General features: G+C 37.5%; 1 protein-coding gene across 5 annotated transcripts in view; it reads left to right on the forward strand.

The window, feature by feature from the left end:
- ATF1 (activating transcription factor 1) overlaps positions 1 to 20,176 on the forward strand; it is a 103,540-nt gene that overhangs the window by 4,425 nt on the left and 78,939 nt on the right. For all 5 annotated transcript variants that reach the window (XM_077170889.1, XM_077170891.1, XM_077170887.1 and 2 more), the window contains exon 2: positions 3,562 to 3,660. In XM_077170889.1, the coding sequence (XP_077027004.1) occupies positions 3,568 to 3,660 (93 nt within the window). In that variant the 5' untranslated portion in view covers positions 3,562 to 3,567. The remainder of the gene's footprint in view (positions 1 to 3,561; positions 3,661 to 20,176) is intronic.

Below are 20,176 nucleotides of genomic sequence, written 5' to 3' on the forward strand. Positions count from 1 at the left end.
TACCATACCCCTTACCCCCTCTTTCATTTATCACTGACATTTCAATCTACTAAATTTATTTTAACATTTGTTCCCCCTATTATTTATTTATTTTTAATCCATGTGTTTTACTCATCTGTCCATAAGGTAGATAACAGAAGCATCAGACACTAGGTTTTCACAATCACACAGTCACATTGCTACCACAAGATCTTGAAGAGGCTTTCCTACATTTTCTTCTAGAAGTTTTATGGTCCTAGGTCTAATGTTTAGGTCTTTGATCCATTTTTTAGTTGAATTTTATGTAGGGTGTGAGTTAGGGGTCTTCTTTTATTCTTTTAGATATGGATATCCAGTTCTTCCAGCACCATTTATTGAAGAGAGTGTTCCACCCCAGTTGTGTGGATTTGAGAGCCTTGTCAAAAATCAATTGGCCATAGATCTGAAAATCTGTTTCTGAACTCTCAATTTGATTAAATCAATTCGAGTAAATCCGTGTGGGTACAACTGACATCTTAACTATTCAAGTCTTCTAATCCATGAACATAGAATGTCCTTCTATTAATTTAGGTCTTCCTTGATTTCTCTAAGCAATATTTTGAGAACATTGCTCTCAAGATCTTTATGATTTTTTTTTTTAATTTCTGTGAGATCAGCAGTAACCCTACCCCCCCATTTCTAATTTTATTTATTTGTATCTTATTTCCCTTTTTTTGTTTTTGTTTTTTGGTCAGTGTAGCTAACTAAGGGTTTGTCAATTTTATTGATTTTCTCGAAGAACCAACTTCTTGTTTGTTGATTCTCTTTATTGTGTTTTTAGTCTCAATTTCATTTATTTCTGCTCTAATCTTTATATGTTTCCTTCTTTTTGCTTTGGGGTTAGCTTGCAGTTCTTTTTCTAGATCCTCCAGTGTACAGTTAGGTCTTTGTTTTTAGCTCTTCTTTTTTTTTTTTTCATGGGCAGGCACTGGGACTCGAACCTGAGTCTCTTGCATGGCAGGTGAGAATTCCTCCACTGAGCCACCGTTGCACCACCCTCTTTCTTCTTTTTTAATGTAGGCATTTAGGGCAATAAATTTCCCTCTCAGCACTGCCTTTGCAGCATCACATAAGTTTTAATATGTCATTTTCATTTGTTTTGAAATATTTACTGATTTCTTTTGTAATTTCTTCTTTGAGCCACTGATTGTTTAAGATGTTTTCCCATTCTCCACCTGTTATTGAATTCCAGTTTCATTCCATTATAATCAGAGAAAGTGCTTTGTATGTTTTCACTCTTACTGAATTCTTTGAGACCTGTTTTATGACCCAGCATATGGTCTATCCTGGAGAATGATCCATGAGCACTTGAGAAGAATGTATATCTTGCTATTTTGAGCTGCAGAATTCTGTGAATATCTGTTAGGCCTAGTTCATTTATCATCTTATTCAAGTTCTCTGTTTCCTTATTGATCCTCTCTCTAGATGGTCTATCTGTTGATGAGAGTGGTGTGCTGAAGACTCCAACTGTTACTGTAGAAATGTCTTTTTCTTCTTTCAGTATTGCTAGTTTTAGCCTCATGTATTTTGGGGCATCCTGTTTAGATGTCTAAATATTTATGATTGTTTTATCTTCTTAATTGATTGCCCCTTTTATTATTTATAGTGTCCTTCTTTGTCTCTTTGAACAGTTTTACATTTAAAATCTATTTTGTCCAGGATTAGTATAGCTACCCTACCTCTTTTTTGGTTACTGTTTACATGGAATATCTTTTTCCAGCCTTTTACTTTCAACCTCTTTGTGTCCTTGGATTTAAAGTGAGTCAATTCAAGTCAGGAAGTTGAATCCATTAATATTCAGTATTACTAAAGGCAGTACTTTCTTCAGCCATTTTATCCTTTGGCTTTTATATGTCAAATACTATTTTTGTCTCCATTTTTTCCCTTTTTGTTATCCTTACTGACAGTCTTCATTTCTACAGTCTCTGTACATTTCTCACTCCTGTCTTTTCCTTTCCACCTATGACTCTCCCTTATATTTCTTGTGAGGCCAAGCTCTTGTTAATGGACTCTCCCAGATTCTGTTTATTTGTGAATATTTTAAACTCTCCCTTATTTTTGAAGGACAGTTTTGCCAGATAAAGAATTTTTGGCTGACAGTTTTTTCTTTCAGTATCTTAAATATATCATACCACTGCCTTCCTACCTCCATGGTTTCTTGGGCATCCCTTGAATGTAATGGATGGCTTTTCTCTTGCTGCTTTCAGAATTCTCTTTATCTTTGGCAGTTGGCATTCTAATTAGTATGTGTCTTGGACTGGGTCTGTTTGAATTTGTTCTGCTTGGAGTATGTTGTGCTTCTTGGACGTGTGCATTCATGTCTTTCATAAGAGTTGGGAATTTTTTGTCATTATTTCCTTGAATATTTTTTCCCTTCTCTTCTCCTCCAGGGACACCCATGGCATGTATGTTTGGTCACTTTTTGCCATCTTCAGTTCCCTGGGACTCTGCTGTAACTTTCTAATTCTTTTCTTTATCTGTTCTTTATCTGTTCGTATTTGGATGTTCTTCTAGGTTGCTGATCTTTTCTTCTGCTTCTTCAAATCTGTTGTTGTATGCCTCTATCATATTTTTAATCTCATCAGTTGTGCCAGAGACCGGGCCATATCTTCTTGTTTCTTAGTATGATGTATAATTTTTTGCAGGTATCTGATCATCTTGATGCAATTATTCTAGGATTTTATTGTTGATTTGGTTTATGTTAAAACTCTTCTTTGGCACTAGTTTGTTAGTATTTCCCAGTCAAAGCAGAGCCAGGTACCCATTGACGGGATGCACATTAGTTCCAAAGGGCCCTGGGGGAAGGGTCAGGAAAGCAGCTTCCCAAGACTGCATTCCCAGTATCTGTCCAGCAGATGGCACTCTTTGGCAACCTATTCCTAACATCCCTATAAACTCAGGGTGTCTTTAGCCCTTTGTCTGTTCCATTTCTGATACAGATTGAAACAATGGTGTGGCAGGTGTCTGTCTATAATGGGTCAAGACTGTTGGTCCAAGAGATACAATTCACCAGATAACAACTGGATCAGAACACGTTCACCTCTGTTCCTGGGGATGACCGCTACTCTGGCCCGGCCAGTTCTCTGTAGCCCACCAGGCAGGGACTTGACCAACCACAAGTTGCTTGCCTCAAGGGTGGGGAGTGGACACCAGGCTCTGCAGCCCAGCAAGACATTCACTGCAGTTCTTCAGTCTCTTCATCCCCCTTGATACTACATGGTACTCAGCTGGTCTCTCAGAGCCCCAGAACTGCTGCATCAGGGAATGTCTTCATGTCTTCTCTGTGTTTTTGTTGAAGCAATGAGCCCTGCCACTCTCTATTCCACCATTTTCTAAGAAGTCCTTCATTTGCCATTTTTAAAGATCTTGTAATTATCTGTTTACACTGCAGATCATTGTAGGAGCACATTTATGCTGTTTAAATTGATCACAGCAGATTACTCTAATTACTCTGAAAAAGTATGCAAGTTAAGAAAATAAATGTCTGAAGATTTATTGAAATGAAATTAGAAAGCAATTTTTAACTGACTGTTTTTCTTACAGTTGATTATGGAAGCTTCCCACAAGAGTAACTCTTCAGAGACAGCACCTCAACCCAGCTCAGCAGTTCAGGGAGCTCATATATCTCAGATTGCCCAACAGGTAAAGCAGAGACTAACAAACTATTGAGCTAGTTAAGAATATTTTATATGAGATTAATCTGTTGTTCAGATCTCTAATTACTAATGTTTGATAAGGAAACCACGCAAAAAAAGACTGAAAAATGTTGAAGTAAAAGGGTAGAACATGGATTTGATTAAATATCTTATCAAGATCACTTTTCTTGTACACGAGGTATGTTTAGAATTGTTTTAAGATACGTATGTATTCCTCAAAACTTGAAGTAGATTTCATTTTATATAGTGCATGATTTATTTCAAGTAATTTTTTTTTCAGATTAATTTTGTTACTAGGTAAGAAGTGGGATAAATCATTTGGCTAATTTGAAACAGGCACTACTAGTTTCAGGAGGTGAGCTATTCAGGTTAACTAAATTATCATGAATATACAGGCATACCTTGTTTTATTGCACTTCGCAGATATTGTGATTTTTACCAATCAAAGGTTTGTGGCAAACTGGCACAGAGCAAGTTTATCAGCACCGTTTTTCTAACAGCATGTGCTTACTTTGTGTCTCTGTGTCACATTTTAATTAAGGTATATACATTGTTTTCTTCAACATACTGCTATTGCACACTTAATAGACTACAGTCTAGTGTAAACGTAAGTTTTGTATGTACTGGGATGCCGAAAAATTCATGTTACATATTATTGTGATGTCCACTTTACTGCGGTGGTCTGAAAGTGAGCCTGCAATATCTCCAAGGTGTGCCTGCATAGGAAGTATTTTTGTTGAACTAGAAAATAGGCAAATTCATTAGAAAATGTAACTAAATTGACAGATACGCATATTGCAGAACTGATTTTTTTTTGAACAGCAAATAATGTTTAACTATTTTGATAAAGTATGTGTAGTTAATAAAGACTCTTTTATTCTGTGTTTGAATTCCTCCCTATCACTTTCATCTTGTCTCTGCCTGGTCACTCACAAAACTCCTTTATGTTTCTGTCTTCCCAGTCATCAGAATGACTTATTTCAGCACCTTATTGTACTTCATATCTTAGGGCTGGGGGCACTGATTTTCACCTTTTGACCATCAGAACAGGTTTGCCATGGCATGGGTTGCTAAGTTTTAATTTCATGAATGTGAGACAACTAAAATTTTAATTGCAATTATAAATGTGAACTAAAATTAGATTTTCAGACATTAGAAAATTTCAGTCAAGACAGTTTTAGAAAGGGATATGTGGCTACCTACCTCTGCCCTGCCATTCTTTCCATTTAGTCATTTAAGCAATTAGGAATACATTAAAGAGGGCATAGAAATCTTTGAGAAGCTCGTTGGTATGGCCTTTGTAGGTCAAAGTTGAACAGTGGAAGATGCTATCATGGAACTGGCTTCCTTGTGTTATTGGAAATTATAGGATTCCAGAATTATAGAGTCTAGGTGTTGGCATTTAACCCTCAGAGGCAAGGAGGGTGTTTATACCTTAATGGGCAGCAAAGCTAGAGCAACAGTCAGGTTGTCTTGATCTATAAGGATCTGTGAAGACTATCGATGATGATGTTTCTAGGAGGAAGATAGATGGTCAGCTGCCAAAGGCTTGCAAATGTAAGGCTGATGTTAGCTACCAGAATAAAAAATCACAATCCTTTACCCTATTTCTAGATCTGAGGCATTTTCTGGGCTCATTGAAGGAAAGGCAAGATCCCCTTTAGAAAGGGCCATCATGCTATCACAAATCTGTATAAAAAAATATTCCCCCATTCCTTCCCCAGAGAGACCTATGGACATTTACTATAGTAACTGTACGCTGGGGAAGAGGAATACCTAGACCTTACGAGAATTATTGGACACAGAGACTGAGCTGACAATGCTATCAGATTGAGTGAAACACCATCATGACTGCCTGATTAGGATGGGAGTTCATGGAGACTTGATAAAAAATGGAGACTGGCCTAAGACTGTGTCACAGTTAGTCCAACAAAGCTGTGTGCCTTTCTTATGGTTATTTTACAGTTTCTGAGTATAAGTAGAATGAATATTCTTAGCTGCTGACAGAACCCTCACCTTGGTTCTCTTCATATAGAGTAAGAGCCATTAAGGTAAAAAGGACCAAGTGGAAATCCCAGTGTTGTTTCCTGGACCTCCTGCATTTTGCCCTATCCCCTGCCCTGGCTAAGATAATAAGTTAGAAGGAATACTATACCCTGATGGAATTGTAGAGATTAATACCAGTCTTAAAGATGTAAAGATGCAAGGGAGGTAGTTATCCTCATATTCCCATTCGGTTCACTTGTATAGCTCCTTATAGATTGAATGATTGTAGATTGTATAAAGGTAAGCAAATGGTAGCCCCATTCATGGCTATTGTACTGATTGAACAGTCTCTGGTACTTGGTATGTGGTCATTGGTTTAGTAAAAGTATTGCTCAGGAGCTATGTTATTTCTCCTTTTCGCTGTCACAGTATAGTCTAAAGGGACCTTGCTTACATAATGTCACACTGGTCGACCATGCTAATTGCATGTGCCAACTAGTAATTGGTGAGTACTTCTGCTGGGGAGTGAATGATAGACCTTATAAAAATTCCAGAGTCTAACGCATTGGTAAAGTTTTTTAGAGTCACAATCATCTAGTCTTTGGGGGACCTCTCTTCTAAGGTAGAGGGCAAGTTTGTATCTTATATACTTCTACCACTAAAGAAAAGGTGCACTGAAAAACTGTCTAATATCCATTTATGGATCACTTGGAGGACTGTCATTTTACTTGGGGCCCAGAACAAGACAGAGCTTTGTAACAGGTCTAGGCTGTGATGTGAGCTGCCCTGCTGCTTGAACAGTATAACATAGAGCTGTCTGTGGTAGATAAAGATGTGGTATATAGTCTCTGACAGTCCCCATTAGGAGGGTTGCAACACTATCCTAAAGGTTCTAGAGCAAATACGTGTATCTGGTTTGCTCCTGGATTCTAGAAGAGATTGAGTACCTGATTATGGCATATTAATTGATTATATGAACAGGGCTGCTCATCATGAGCTGAATATTGTCACATACAGTGAGTCATAAGGTTCTTTCATGAGACGGTATTGGTATATTTGGGATCAAGCTGAAATAACTTCAGAGGGTACAAGTGAGTTACATGAGCAGGTGGCTCAAACTCACAGGTCACTTACCTCTGTTGCCCTGATGCCTTTCCCTCAGGTCACACCTATGGCCTCATGGTGATTTTCTACAATTAACTAATAAAGGAGAAAGAACCTTGGGTGCATGGATCAAATAGTTTGTTATCTTGTTGCAAACTGAAAATTAGGCTGCTACTATACTACAACCTCACTCAGAAGTGTCCATAAAGGACTCCGAGTGGGCAGAGCTGCAAGCAGTACTGTTGATTGTTTTGAGGAAGAAGTGGCCTGAGGTCATTTACATGCATTTCTCAGCAGTGGTGAATGGCTTGGCAAGTTGGACAGGGATCTGGATGGAAGATTAGAGGCAAAGATGTCTTGGAAAGAGGCATGTGTGATGGACCTGTGGAACTGGGCTGAAAGTATGTTGATCTTTGTGTCTCATTAATGCCCACTAAAGAATATTCATACCATAGAGAATACTCATCTACCAGGTAGACAAGATGAACTCATCAGGTGGCTGTCAGCCAGTCTCTCTCTTCAGCCACCAATGGGTTCAAGAATGAAATAGTTTTTGTGGCAGGCTGTACATGACTGCTCACCAACGCTGATATAACTGCTGCTTCTCCTGAATGCTCGACCTCAGCCACAAAAACTGTCACTGAGTCCTCACTAGAGGGAAGGAGACCAACTGGCCAGTTGGTGGCAATCGATTACATTGGACTACTCCTCTCTTAGAAGGACTCATGACTCATCCTAAACCAGAATTTTTCATATACTCAGGATATGAGATTGCCTTCCCTATCTGTAGTACTTCATTCAGCATCACCATCTGAGGACTTACAGAGTGACTCATTTACTGACATGGAATCCTGCATTACATTATCTCAGACTGAGAGACCCAATTTGCATTAGAGAAGTATAACAAATGCATGATCACAGGATTCACTAGGCCTCCCATATAACAGCTGGCCTAATTGAAGGATGAAATGACCTAATGAAGGTTCATTTAAAGCACCAAATTGAGCACACCACCCTGCAGGGTTGGGACACTTTTCTTCAGGATGTAATATATGGTGCTTTTTTCCCCAGTAGCTAAATTATACAGATCCAAGAACTAAGGGGTGAAATAGGAATGATGTCTCTCACCGTGATTCCTAGTGACCCACTTGTAGAGTTTGTGCCTCTTGTTCCTGGAACTTTAGGCTCTGCTAGATTTGAGGTTTTGGTTCCTAGTGGGAGAATGTTTTCACCAGAGAACGCAATAAAGTTTTCATGGAACCTAAAGTTATGACTGCCACTTGATAACCTTGGGTTCTTCATATAACTTAGCAGGCAAAAAAAGGACTTACTGTCAGGGGTAATTGACTCTGATTATACTATGAGGAACTCGAGTTGGTGCTACATAATATGGGCAGAAAGGAATCAGTAAATTGGGGGTTATGCCTGTCACTTGAGGGAATTTACTGTGATATTTCTTGGTGCTTTAGTGTCATTGATTTCACTGAAAAATCAATTGCAGCAACCAAGGCCTGACAAGGGCAAGCTAACATCTAAAGACTCAGTCACATCCCTCAGGGGTGAAGGTGTGGATTATCCTACCAAATAAATCACCTGGAGTAGCTGAGGTGAGAGTGAGGAAAGTCTAGAATTGGTTATAGAAGAGGGAGATAGGAATATCAGTTTCAGCCTTAGGCTAGCTACAGCAGTGGAGACTAGCATGTTCTACTAACTGTATTTTAAATTTTTAAAAAAATATTGCAGCTCATCACCACCTTGAAGACCAGATAGAGTGAACTAAATACGATTAATATTTGAAAGAATGGATTTTGCCTGTTTTTTCGGGGGGTGGGTCAGGAGGGGCACGGTCCGGGAATCAAACCCAAGTCTCCTGCACAGCGGGCAAGAATTCTACCGCTGAACTGCCCTTACACCACCTATCTGGTATTTTTTTGAAAACTAATGAAATGAACCTTTTTATTCAAGAAAAACCAATGGTAATATTTGTTTCCAGCAATGAAATTTGAACTTTCAAGCGAAACTTAAAAGCAACTTGGGTTGCCTCCACCTTTGGCTACTGTAAATAATGCTGCTATGAACATTCGTGTGCAAATACCTGTTTGAATTGTTGCTTTCAATTCTTTTGGGTATATACCTAGAAGTGGGATTGTTGTGTTATATGGTAATTGTTTATTTTATTTTTTTACACCCACTTCGTAGCCACCAAACATATGCTCCCCTTTCCCTGGCAATGGAAAGCCTAATTTTTTGAGGAACTTTGACGCCTTTTCTAATACTAATAAGACCAGGTAGAGCCATGTAAACTTTCTGACTCTGTTTTGTCCTAGTGCAGGCCAGAAACGTAGGGGCCCTAGCATCCCTGGAAACAGTCTCAGTCAATGGGAAGAGGGGCTACAGAAGCTTATGGCTAAAATGATCCAGCTCCCCTTTCTTTCAAGTGAATAATTCTGGGGGAATTTTATATCCTTCACAGGCCTGGGCAAAATCAGATTCCTATCACCTATAGTACTAACCTTGTTTATACACTATTATGTTGGCTTTACCTCCTTTCCTATCTAACTCTTCTGAAACCCTCACCCCTCCATCTAGGATCACTTCCCAAATAAAAGTAGCACTCAAGTAATTGTTTCATGAGCTGCTTTTGAGGACTCAAACTAAGACACGTGGTGCAATATAGGCAGAGGGAGTTAAAGGATCTAAAGTATCAGTTCTCAAATTGTAGTTAATGATCTACTTGGGGGCCCTGAGACCCTTTCAGCAGTCCATGGGTTCAAAAATGTTTTTATGATGACATAAAGATGTCATTTGCCTTTTTCACTATGTTGACATTTGCACTGATGATACAGAAGTAATGGTGGGTAAAACTGCTTATGCCTTAACACAGATCAACACAGTGGCACCAAACTTTGCTAGAATTCATTGTGTTCACTGCCATTCTCTTGCACTAAAAATACCAGTTTCATTTAAGAATATCTTTGATGAGGTAGTAAAAATTTATTTTATTAATTTTTGACCCTTGAGTAGATGTCATTTTAATATTCTATGTGTTGAAATGGGAAATACAGATAAATGATCTCTGTATACCAAGGTACAGTATACATCTTGAGCAAAGCACTTGTATGATCTGTTTTATTTGCAGTTTGTTCTCATATTTTTTTCTTAGAATTTCATTTTTATTTGAAAGAAAGGATTTTTGCCTGATATTTTTTTGAAAATGAATGAAGTAAACCTTAATTCAAGGAAAACTACTGAGGGTATTTGTTTCCAGCAATGAAATTTGAACTTTCAAGTGAAACTTAAAATTTTGGAAAATTTATGTTCACCTTCATGAACTGGACACTTTCCCAATACTTGCATACTCTTTAGTTAGAAAATCATGTCACAAAACCATGCATGGGTACAAGCTCCATTCACAGTACAAGATAGACCAGTGGATTTTTAAAAATTATTTTCTTTTTTTAACATTTTTATTGTGAAATATAACATATAATCAAAAAGCAGTAAATTTCAAAGTACGTGGTAACACATAGTTACAGAACAGATTTCAGAGTTTCATATGGGTTACAGTTCTGCAATTTTAGGTTTTTCCTTCTAGCTGCTCCAAAACACTAAAGACTAAAAAAAAATCAGAATAATAATTCAGCAGTCATACGCATTAATTAAATCCTATCTTCTCTGTTATAACTCTCCCTTCTCCTTTGATCCTTCTTCCTGTCTTAGATAGGGGTATTTTGGCTATCCCCATTTGTGTTAGGATTCTCTAGAGAAGCAGAACCAGCAGGAGAGATCTGTTAATATGAGATTTATAAAGGTGTCTCGTGCAACCCTGAGAATGGAAGAGTCCAAAACCCGTAGGGCAGGTTGTGAAGCTGGCAGCTCTGATGAAAGGTCTAGACAGACTCCATCGGAGAGGCTCGCTGGCTGAAGAAGCAGTGAAAGAGTCTCTCTTCTCCCTTAAAAGCCTTTAATTGATTGGATTATCTCTGCCAAGACTTTTAATTATCTGCCCAACATACTCTGGAATGTATCTGGGTATTACATTAGGTTATAGAGAATTAGAAGCTGTGGTAGTTAGAGTCAGTTGTCAGCTTGGCCAGGTGAAGATGCCTAGTTATATTGCTGTGGACATGAGTCTATGGCATGTGAACCTCGTCTGTTCCTGATTACATCTGCAGTCAGCTAGGAGGCGTGCCTGCTGCAGTGAATGATGTTTGAGTTAATTGGCTGGTGCTTAAATAAGAGAACTCAATGTAGCACAGCCTAAGCAGCTCAGCATATCTCATCTCGGCACTCACAACTCAGCCCAGGCCTTTGGAGATGCAGAAAGGAATCACCCCAGGGAAAGATGCTGGAACCCAGAGGCCTGGAGAGAAGGCCAGCAGAGATTGCCTTGTGCCTTCCCACATAAAAAAGAACCTCAGTCGAAAGTTAGCTGCCTTTCCTCTGAAGAACTATATGTTAACTAAATAAATCCCCTTTTATTGAAAGCCAGTCCGTCTCTGGTGTGTTGCATTCCAGCAGCTAGCAAACTAGAACAGAAGCCCTCATTCCCATTCTGGGTTCCATATATTTGTTTAAATGAACTATCCAGACAGGTTGAGTTAGATTATGTGCTACAGAAAATTTTGTTTTTGGACAAAATAAAACTCTCTTCCTTTGGTCTCATACAGTAGGTGAAGTTCTAAAATACAGACAATGTCATCCTTGCCCCTGTATTCTGATTTACCTTAGTCCTGACCAGATTGGCTTTGTTCTTATCTCTAATTGAAGCCTCATCTCTTTTTTGGTTTCTTTAACAGTTTTTCTTTGTAGCCATGCTGACTTTCAGAGCTACAGAACTCCAGCTCTGAGTCTTAGGTGTCACACAGGTAGCCAAAGTTCCAGGGAGATACCAGCTTTTGCATATATATAGCACAGCATCTCAAAATCTAGAAATCACTCTTACAGCTTCAGACTAAATATGACTACTATAAGAGCTTACCATCTAGGTCCCAATTTTCTTGTAAGTATTTTCTAAAAGAGACCACACAATATTTGTTCTTTTGTTTCTGACTTATTTTGCACATTATAATGTCCCCAAGGTTCATTCACCTTGTTGCATACCTCATGACTTCCTTCTTTTCTGTAGCCACAGAATGTTCCATCACGTGTATACACCACAGTTTGCCATTCTACTTCTCAATCAGTGTATACTTCAGCCACCTCCATCCATTGGTCATCATGGATAATGTCCAAAGGCAGTAATCCATGTCTCACATTATCCTCATTTAGTTGTATAGTCAGCAATACTCTGTAGATCAACTTGGATAGAGTTGATGTCTTAACTACATTTAATTTTCATATCCATAAGCAGGGAGTATCTTTCTACCTATTTAGATCTTCTTTGATTTCTTTTAGCAATGTTTTATAGTTTTCTGTGTCCAGGTCCTTTATATCCTAAGTTGAGTTTATTCCTAGATATACTTGATTCTTTTATTTGCTATTTTGAATGGAATTTTTTCCTTAATTATCTCCTCAGTTAGGTCATTGCTTGTATATAGAAACATTACTGATTTTCGCACATTGATCTTGTATACCACCACTTCACTAAATTTATTAGCTCAAGAAGCTTTGTTATAGATTTCTCAGGGTTTTCCAAGTATCATGCCATCTGCAAATAATGAAAATTTTAGTGCTCTTCAGATTTGGATGCCTTTTATTTATTTTTCCTGTCTGATCACTCTAGCTAGAACTTCTAGTACGATGTTGAAAGATAGTTGTGACAGAAAGCATCCTTGTCTCATTCCTGATCTTTGTGGAAAGGGTTTCAGTCTCCCTCTGTTGAGTATGATGCTGGCTTTGGGTTTTTCATGTATGCCCTTTATCATATTGAGGAAATTTCCTTTGATTCTTATCCTTTGAAGTGTTTTTATCAGGAAAGGATGTTGAATTTTGTTGAATGCTTTTTCAGCATCAATCGTAATGATCATGGTTTTTTCTTTTTCTGTTTGTTAATGTGCTGTATTACATTGATTCATTTTCTTCTGTTGAGTCACCTTTACATTCCTGCAGTAAACTCCACTTTGTTGTGGTGCCTAATTCTTTTAACACGTCATTGGATTCAATTTGCTAATATTTTGTTGCCAATTTTTGCATCTATATTCTTTAGAGGGAGACTGGCCTGTAGTTTTCCTTTCTTGTAGCGTCTTTACCCAGTTTTGGTATTAGAGTGATGTTAGTGTCATAAAATGAATTAATGGTTCCTTTTTCTTCTGTTTTTTGGAAGAATTTGAGTAGGATTGGTGTTAGTTCTTTTTGAAATGTTTGATAAAATTCCCTGTGAAGCCATCTAGCCCTGGGTTTTTGTTTGTAGGAAGATTTTTGATGACTAATTGAATCTCTACTTTAATTGGTTTGTTGAATTTTTTTACGGTATAGGTCTTTGTTTCTAGGAATTTCCTATTTTGTCTAAGTTGTCTGGTTTTTTGGTGTATACTTGTCCGTACTATCTTGTTATGATTTTTTTTATTTCTTCAGGGTCTGTGGTAATGACTTCCTCATTCATTTCTGATTTTATTTTGTATCCTCTGTCTTTTTTTTCTTAGTCAGCCTAGTTAGGGGTCCATCAATTTTACTGATTTTTTCAAAGAACAAACTTTTGGTTGTATTGATTCTGTTGTTTTTGTTTTGTTTCCTTATTCATTTATTTCTACTTTAATCTTCGTTATTTCCCTTTTTAAAAATTTCTTTGGGGATAGTTTGCTGTACTTTCTCTAGTTCCTCCAGACAAGCAGTTAAGTTCTCAATTTTTATTCTTTCTTCTTTTCTTAATATAGGCATTCGGGCAATAAATTGCCCTCTCAGTACTGCCTTTGCCACATCCCGTAAGTTCTGATATGCTGTATTCTCATTTTCCTTTGTCTCCAGCTATTTACCAAATTCCCTTGCAGTTTCTTCTTTCACCCCCTGATTGTTTAAGAGGTGTTATTTAATCTCCATACAGTTGTGAAAGTTCTGGCTCTTTGGTGGTTATTGATTTCCAGCTTCATTCTATTGTAATCAGAGAAATTACTTTGAATAATGTCAGTCTTTTTAAATTTATTAAGACGATTTTGTGCCCCAGCATATGATTTATCCTGGAGAACATTCCATGTGCATTTGAAAAGAATGTATATCCTGGTGTTTTTGGTGTGTAATGATCTATATGTGTCTGTTAGGTCTAATTCATTTATCAAATTGTTTAAGTTCTCTGTTTCCTTGTTGATCTTCTGTCTGGTTGTTCTATCTATAGAGTAAAGTGATGTATTGAAATCTCCCATTATTATTGTTAAATGTCTGTTGCTCCTTCAGTTTTCCAATATTTGCCTCATGTACTTTGGAGTTCCTTGACTGGGTGCATAGACATTTATGATTGTCATTTCTTTTTGGTGAATTGTCCCTTTTATTAGTATGTGGTATCCTTCCTTGCCTCTTATGAAGTCTTTACGTTTAAGGTCTATTTTTTGTGATGTTAGTACTCCTGCTTTCTTTTGGTTACAGCTTGCATGAAACATCTTTTCAATCCTTTCATTTTGAATCTATTTGTATCTACAGTTCTAAATGAGTCTCTTGTAAGCGATGTATAGATGGGTCATATTTCTGCCAATCTGTATCTTTTAATTGGTGAGTTTTACTCCATTAACATTCAAAGTTATTACTGAAAAGGCATTTTTTAATCTACTGTATTATCCTTTGGTTTTCATTTGTCAGATCTATATATTATTTCCCCTTTCTCTCTTTTAATCCTCTAAGTTACCCTTATAGTACTCTTCAATTCTGTGCTCATTTCCAGACCTCTATGTCTTTTTTTTTTTTTTCCAGCCAAAAGAACTCCCTTTAGTATTCCTTGTAGGACTAGTCTCTTTTTGACAAATTCTCTCAGCTTTTGTCTGTCTGTGAAGATTTTACACTTTCCCCCACTTTTTTTTTTTTTTTTTTGCATGGGCAGGCACTTGGAATTTCCCTCACTTTTGAAAGACAGGTTGGCTGGATAAGGAATTCTTAGCTGAAAATCTTTCTCTTTTAAAATCTGAAATACGTAATACCAATGCCATCTCGCCTACTTGGTGTCTTTTGAGTAGTTCAAACTCAGTCTTATGTGGTTTTCCTTATATGTGGTGAGTTGCTTTTCTCTTGCCGCTTTCAGGACTCTCTGCTTCTTTTCAGCATTTGACAAATTGATTAGTGTCTTTCTTGGAGTAAGCCTATTTGAATTTATTCTATTTAGAGTTCATTGAGATTCTTTGATTTGCATATTTATGTCTTTTATAAGGGTTGAAAAGTTTCCCCCATTATCTCCCCAATTAATCTTCCTAGCCCCTTCTCTTCTCCTTCTGGGACACCAAAGCTTCGTATATTTTTGTGCTTTGTGTTGTCCATCATTTCCCTGAGATCCAATTCAAATTTTTCCATCTTTTTTGTCATTTGTTCTGTCATGCATTTGAATTCAATTGTCCTGCCCCCTAGTTAGCTTATTCTTTCTTCTGTCTCTTCAGATTTGCTATTGTGTGTCTCTAGTACATTTTGATTTGGTCTACGATATCTTTCATCTCTGTGAGATCTGGTTTTCTATTAATTTTTTCTAATTGTTCTTTATGTTCTTCTAGTATCTTTTTTATATCCTTTATGTCATTAGCCAATTCGTTGATTTTATTTAGGAGGTTTTTGTGAACTTCTTTGATTAGTTGTTCTGAAGACCGTGTCTCTGGTGTTTTCATCTGGTCCTTTGGCTGGGCCATATTTTCTTGAATCTTTATAAGGTTTTTTATTTTCTTTTGGCTTCGAGATGTTTGATTATCTTGATAGGGTTATTTTGAAAGTTGATTTGCCTCAGTCGTCTAAGGTTTGTATTTGCTTGGGCTTGTTTTGAAGGTCTCCTTTTGTACTTGGTTTGGCTATAATTCCCTGTCAAACCAAGACCTGAACCTCATGCAGGGGTTACCACTCTGCTTGAGCTCTCTTTGAAGCTAGACAGGCATTTTGCCAGACTGCACTTTCCATTTCTTCCCAGCAGATGACACTCTTGGGCCTTCCCTTCCTCTCAGGCCCGCCTCTCCCTAACTGTGGCAGCCCAATGAACTGGATGGAGACCCGATGCAATTCCAGTCAGGTCCGCTAGTCCTGGTGTGTGGTGAAAGTCATGAACCCCCGGGCTGCAGGGTGAGCAGTGTGCATCTCAGCTGAGGTTCCACTTTTGGGCCCGATGGGTCTGGTGGCCCACAGGCTCCTGCTTGGAATGATCTTGGGTGTGTGACTGGGCATGTCAGCCCTCCTGTTCACAGGTGACCTGAAAATGCCTGCTGGCTGGGTGTGGCTCAAGGGCAGGGCAGGGTGTGGAGCGTAGTGGTACGGGGTGCTGCTTGGGGGCGAGGTGGGCTGCGGGATGGGGGTGGGGTTGACACGCCCGGGGAGCACAGGATGTGGCATGACTTGCTTCCTCATCCTTATCTCCCTGTGTGTGCACTGAGTTCTCAGGGCTCTGGGGGTTCCATACGGAAAGGGGAGCATTAGGTGCTCTGCACTAGCTGGGTGGTTTCTATGAGCATGGAAAGCAGGTTTGCTGGTACTGGGTCTCCCAAGCTAGCTGTGGGAGCAGGCACTTTCCTGAATGAGACCTTTTGTCCCCAGTGCAGTGATGACCAAGCCTACTTACCCCATTTTCTGCATCCCAATTCCTCCTCTTTTTCATCCAGGACCTCCCTATATAGTGTAGAGACCCTTTCAGGTCACTTTTACCACGGAACTGCTGTCCTGGTTGTTTTTCTATCACTTTCTAGTTGTTTCATGGAGCGAGGATGAACTTAGCTTATCCAATTCCACTGCTTTTATTTCTTTTGTTACCTTATTGCCCTGGCTATATCTTCTATAACTATGGTGAATAGGATTGCTCTGTACTTCACCATTAAGGCTGATGTTAGCCATAAGGTTTTTATAGATGTTTTCCAATTTTGGGGAAGTTCCCCACTATTTCTGTTTTCTGACAGTTTTTATCATGAAAGGATGTTAAATTTTGTAAAATATTTCTCCACATCAATTGATATAATCATATGATTTTTAAGATCTTTTATAGGCTGTTACCATAGTAGATTACATTCATTAAAAAAAATTTTTTTTAGAGCAGTAGTAGGTTTATAGAAAAGTCATGCAAAAAGCACACAGATCCCATATAACCCTACTCTCACACATGGTATTCCCTATTAGCATTTTGCATCGGAATGGTTCTTTTGTTATAATTGGTGAATCTAATTATATTAGATTGGTGCACAGATCCCATATAAACCCTACTCTCAGACATGGTGTTCCCTATTAGCATTTTGCATTGGTGTGGGTTTTTTGTTATAATTGGTGATCTAATTATAACTATGCGATTGACTTTAGCTTACTGTTCACTTTTTGTTATACAGTTCTGTTTTATTTTTTGCATGTATGGAAACTTATTTGCAACCTGATATTTCTCTTTTTATCCCTTTTCAAATATATAATCAATAATGTTAGTTACATTCACAAAGTTACATCTCCATTGCACTAACATCAGAAACTCCACTCCAATTAAATATTAACTCCCCAGTCCCCTCCTCCATCCAGCCTTTGAGACCTGTTTTTCACTTTATGAATTTGCATATTCTGTTTAGTTTGTCTGAGAGAGGTCAAACAATATTTACCCCTTTGTGTCTGACTTATTTCATGCAGCATGATGCTGTAGCATGCATCAGAACTTCATTCTTTTTTATGGCTGAATAATATTGTATTGTATGTATATAATCACATTTTGTTTATCTCTTCATCTGTTGCTGGGCACTTGGGTTGCTTCCACCTTTGAGTAATTGTAAATATACCTCTATGAATACTGGTATGCAAATATCTGTTTGAGTCCATGCTTTCACTTTTTCTGGGTCTGTATCTAGGGGTGTTGGGATTGCCAGGTCATGTGGTAGTTCTGTACTTAACTTTCTGAGGAATTGCCAAACAGTTTTCCACAGTGGCTGCACCATTTTACATTCCTATCAACAATGTACAAGGGTTCTGTTTTTTCCACATCCTTTCCAACACTTGTTATTTTCCTTTTTTTTCTTTTTAATAGCAACTATTCTAATAGGTGTGAATTGGTATCTCATCATATTTTTGATTTACATTGCCCTGTTGGCTAATGATGTTGAGCATCTTTTCATGTGCTATCTGGTCATTTGTTTATCTTCTTTGGAGAAATGGCTATTCAAATATTGTGCCCATTTTTTTAAATTGGGTTGTTTCTCTTTGTTGTTGACTTGTAGGACTTCTTTATATATTCTGGATATTAAACTCTTAGGAGATTTATGATTTCCAAATATTTTCTCCTATTTCTATTAGTTGTCTTTATTTTCTTGAAAAATTCCTTCGATGTATAAAAGTTTTAGTTTTAATGAATTCTCATTATCTATTTTTTCTTTTGTTGCTCGTGCTTTTGTTATAAAGTCTAAGAAAATATTGCCTAACACAAGGTCCTGAAGATGTTTCCCTGTTTTTTCCGAGTAGTTTTATAATTTTAGTTCTTATGGTTAGGTCTTTGGTTCATTTTGAGTTAATTTTTGTATATCCTATGAAGTAGTGATCCCCCGTCATTTTTTTGGCATATGGATTTCCACTTTTGCCAGCACCATTTGTTGAAAACACTATACTCTTCCTCCTGACAACTTGGCACCCTTGTCAAAAATCAGTTCCCATAGATTCATTATTTCTGAATTCTCATTTCAATTTCTTGTGCCAGTACTATACTGTTTTTGTTACTGTAGGTTTGTAATAGTTTTAAAATCAGGAAGTGTGAGTCCTCCAGTTTTATTCTTCTCTTTCAAGATGGCTGTGCCTATTCAGGGCCCCTTCTATATGAATCTCATGGTAAACATGGCTTTTCCATTTCTGCAAAGAAGGTTGCTGGAATTACATTTGTTCTAGTTTGCTAGCTGTCAAAATGCAGTATACCAGAAATGAAACAGCTTTTAAAAAGGGGAATTTAATGAGTTGCTAGTTTACAGTTCTGAGGCCGAGAAAATGTCCCAATTAAAACAAGTCTATAGACATATCCAGTCAAAGCCATCCGAGGAAAGATACCTTGATTCAAGAAGGCCAATGAAGTTCAGGGTTTCTCTCTCAAGTGAAAGGGCACATGGCGAACACAGTTTCTCTCTCATCTGGAAAGGCACATGGTGAACACAGTCAGGGTTTCTGTCTTATCTGGAAGGGCACATGATGAACACAATGTCATCTGCTAGCTTCTTCTTCTGGCTTCCTGTTTCATGAAGCTCCCCGAGAGGCATTTTCCTTCTTCATCTCCAAAGGTCGCTGGCTGGTGGACTCTTGTTTCTTGTGGCTACGTTGTTCTACTCTCTCAGAATCTCTCTCATTCTTCAAATGTTTCCTCTTTTATAGAACTTCAGAAACTAATCAAATGGGTGGAGACATGCCTCCACCTAATCCAGTTCACAACCACTCTTGATTAAATCACATCTCCAGGGAGATTTATCTAATTCTAGTTTCAAATAGAATGTGATCTATCTTGATAGATGTTCCATGGATGCTTGAAAAGGTAATTTTTCATTTGAAAGCTGATTAAAAATTGAGCAGCCCAGATTTTCTCATGTCTATTTATTTATTTTATTCATTTTTAAAATTAATTTATTTATTAATTAGAAAAACTTAAACAAAAACTTTAACATATCATCATTCCATTCTGCATATATAATCAGTAGTTCACAATATCATCACATAGTTGCATACTCATCATTTCTTAGAACATTTGCATGAGTTCAGAAAAAGAGATAAAAAGACAACAGAAAAAGAAATAAAACAAAAACAGAAAAAAAATCCATATATACTATACCCCTTACACCTTGCTTTCATTGATCACTAGCATTTCAAACTAAATTTATTTTAACATTTGTTCCCTCTATTATTTATTTTTATTCCATATGTTCTACTCGTCTGTTGACAAGGTAGATAAAAGGAGCATCAGACACAAGGTTTTCACAATCACGCAGTCACACTGTGAAAGCTCTATCATTATTCAATCATCATCAAGAAACATGGCTACTCGAACATAGCTCTACATTTTCAGGCAGTTCCCATGTCTTTATTTTGAAGACAGAATGAAATAACATTTTGTTGAATAGAATGGTTCTTAGCTTAGGAAAGTATGAGAAAATATATCTATAAGGAATATATTATTTATTCAGTGGGGCATGAGAATAGATGTGATTTGGCAAATTTCATGCTATAATTAAATTTCACCTGTAATAGATATTTTAGAATAATTTAAGTACATCATCTTGTTATGGTAACTCTTTGTCTACAGAGATGTAATACTCTGAAGTCGACTCATAAAACTATTAGATTTACAGCTCAAATTATATAAAGTAGTATGA

The sequence above is a fragment of the Tamandua tetradactyla genome, chromosome 7 (genome assembly GCF_023851605.1).
Source record: "Tamandua tetradactyla isolate mTamTet1 chromosome 7, mTamTet1.pri, whole genome shotgun sequence".
Lineage (NCBI taxonomy): Eukaryota > Metazoa > Chordata > Mammalia > Pilosa > Myrmecophagidae > Tamandua > Tamandua tetradactyla.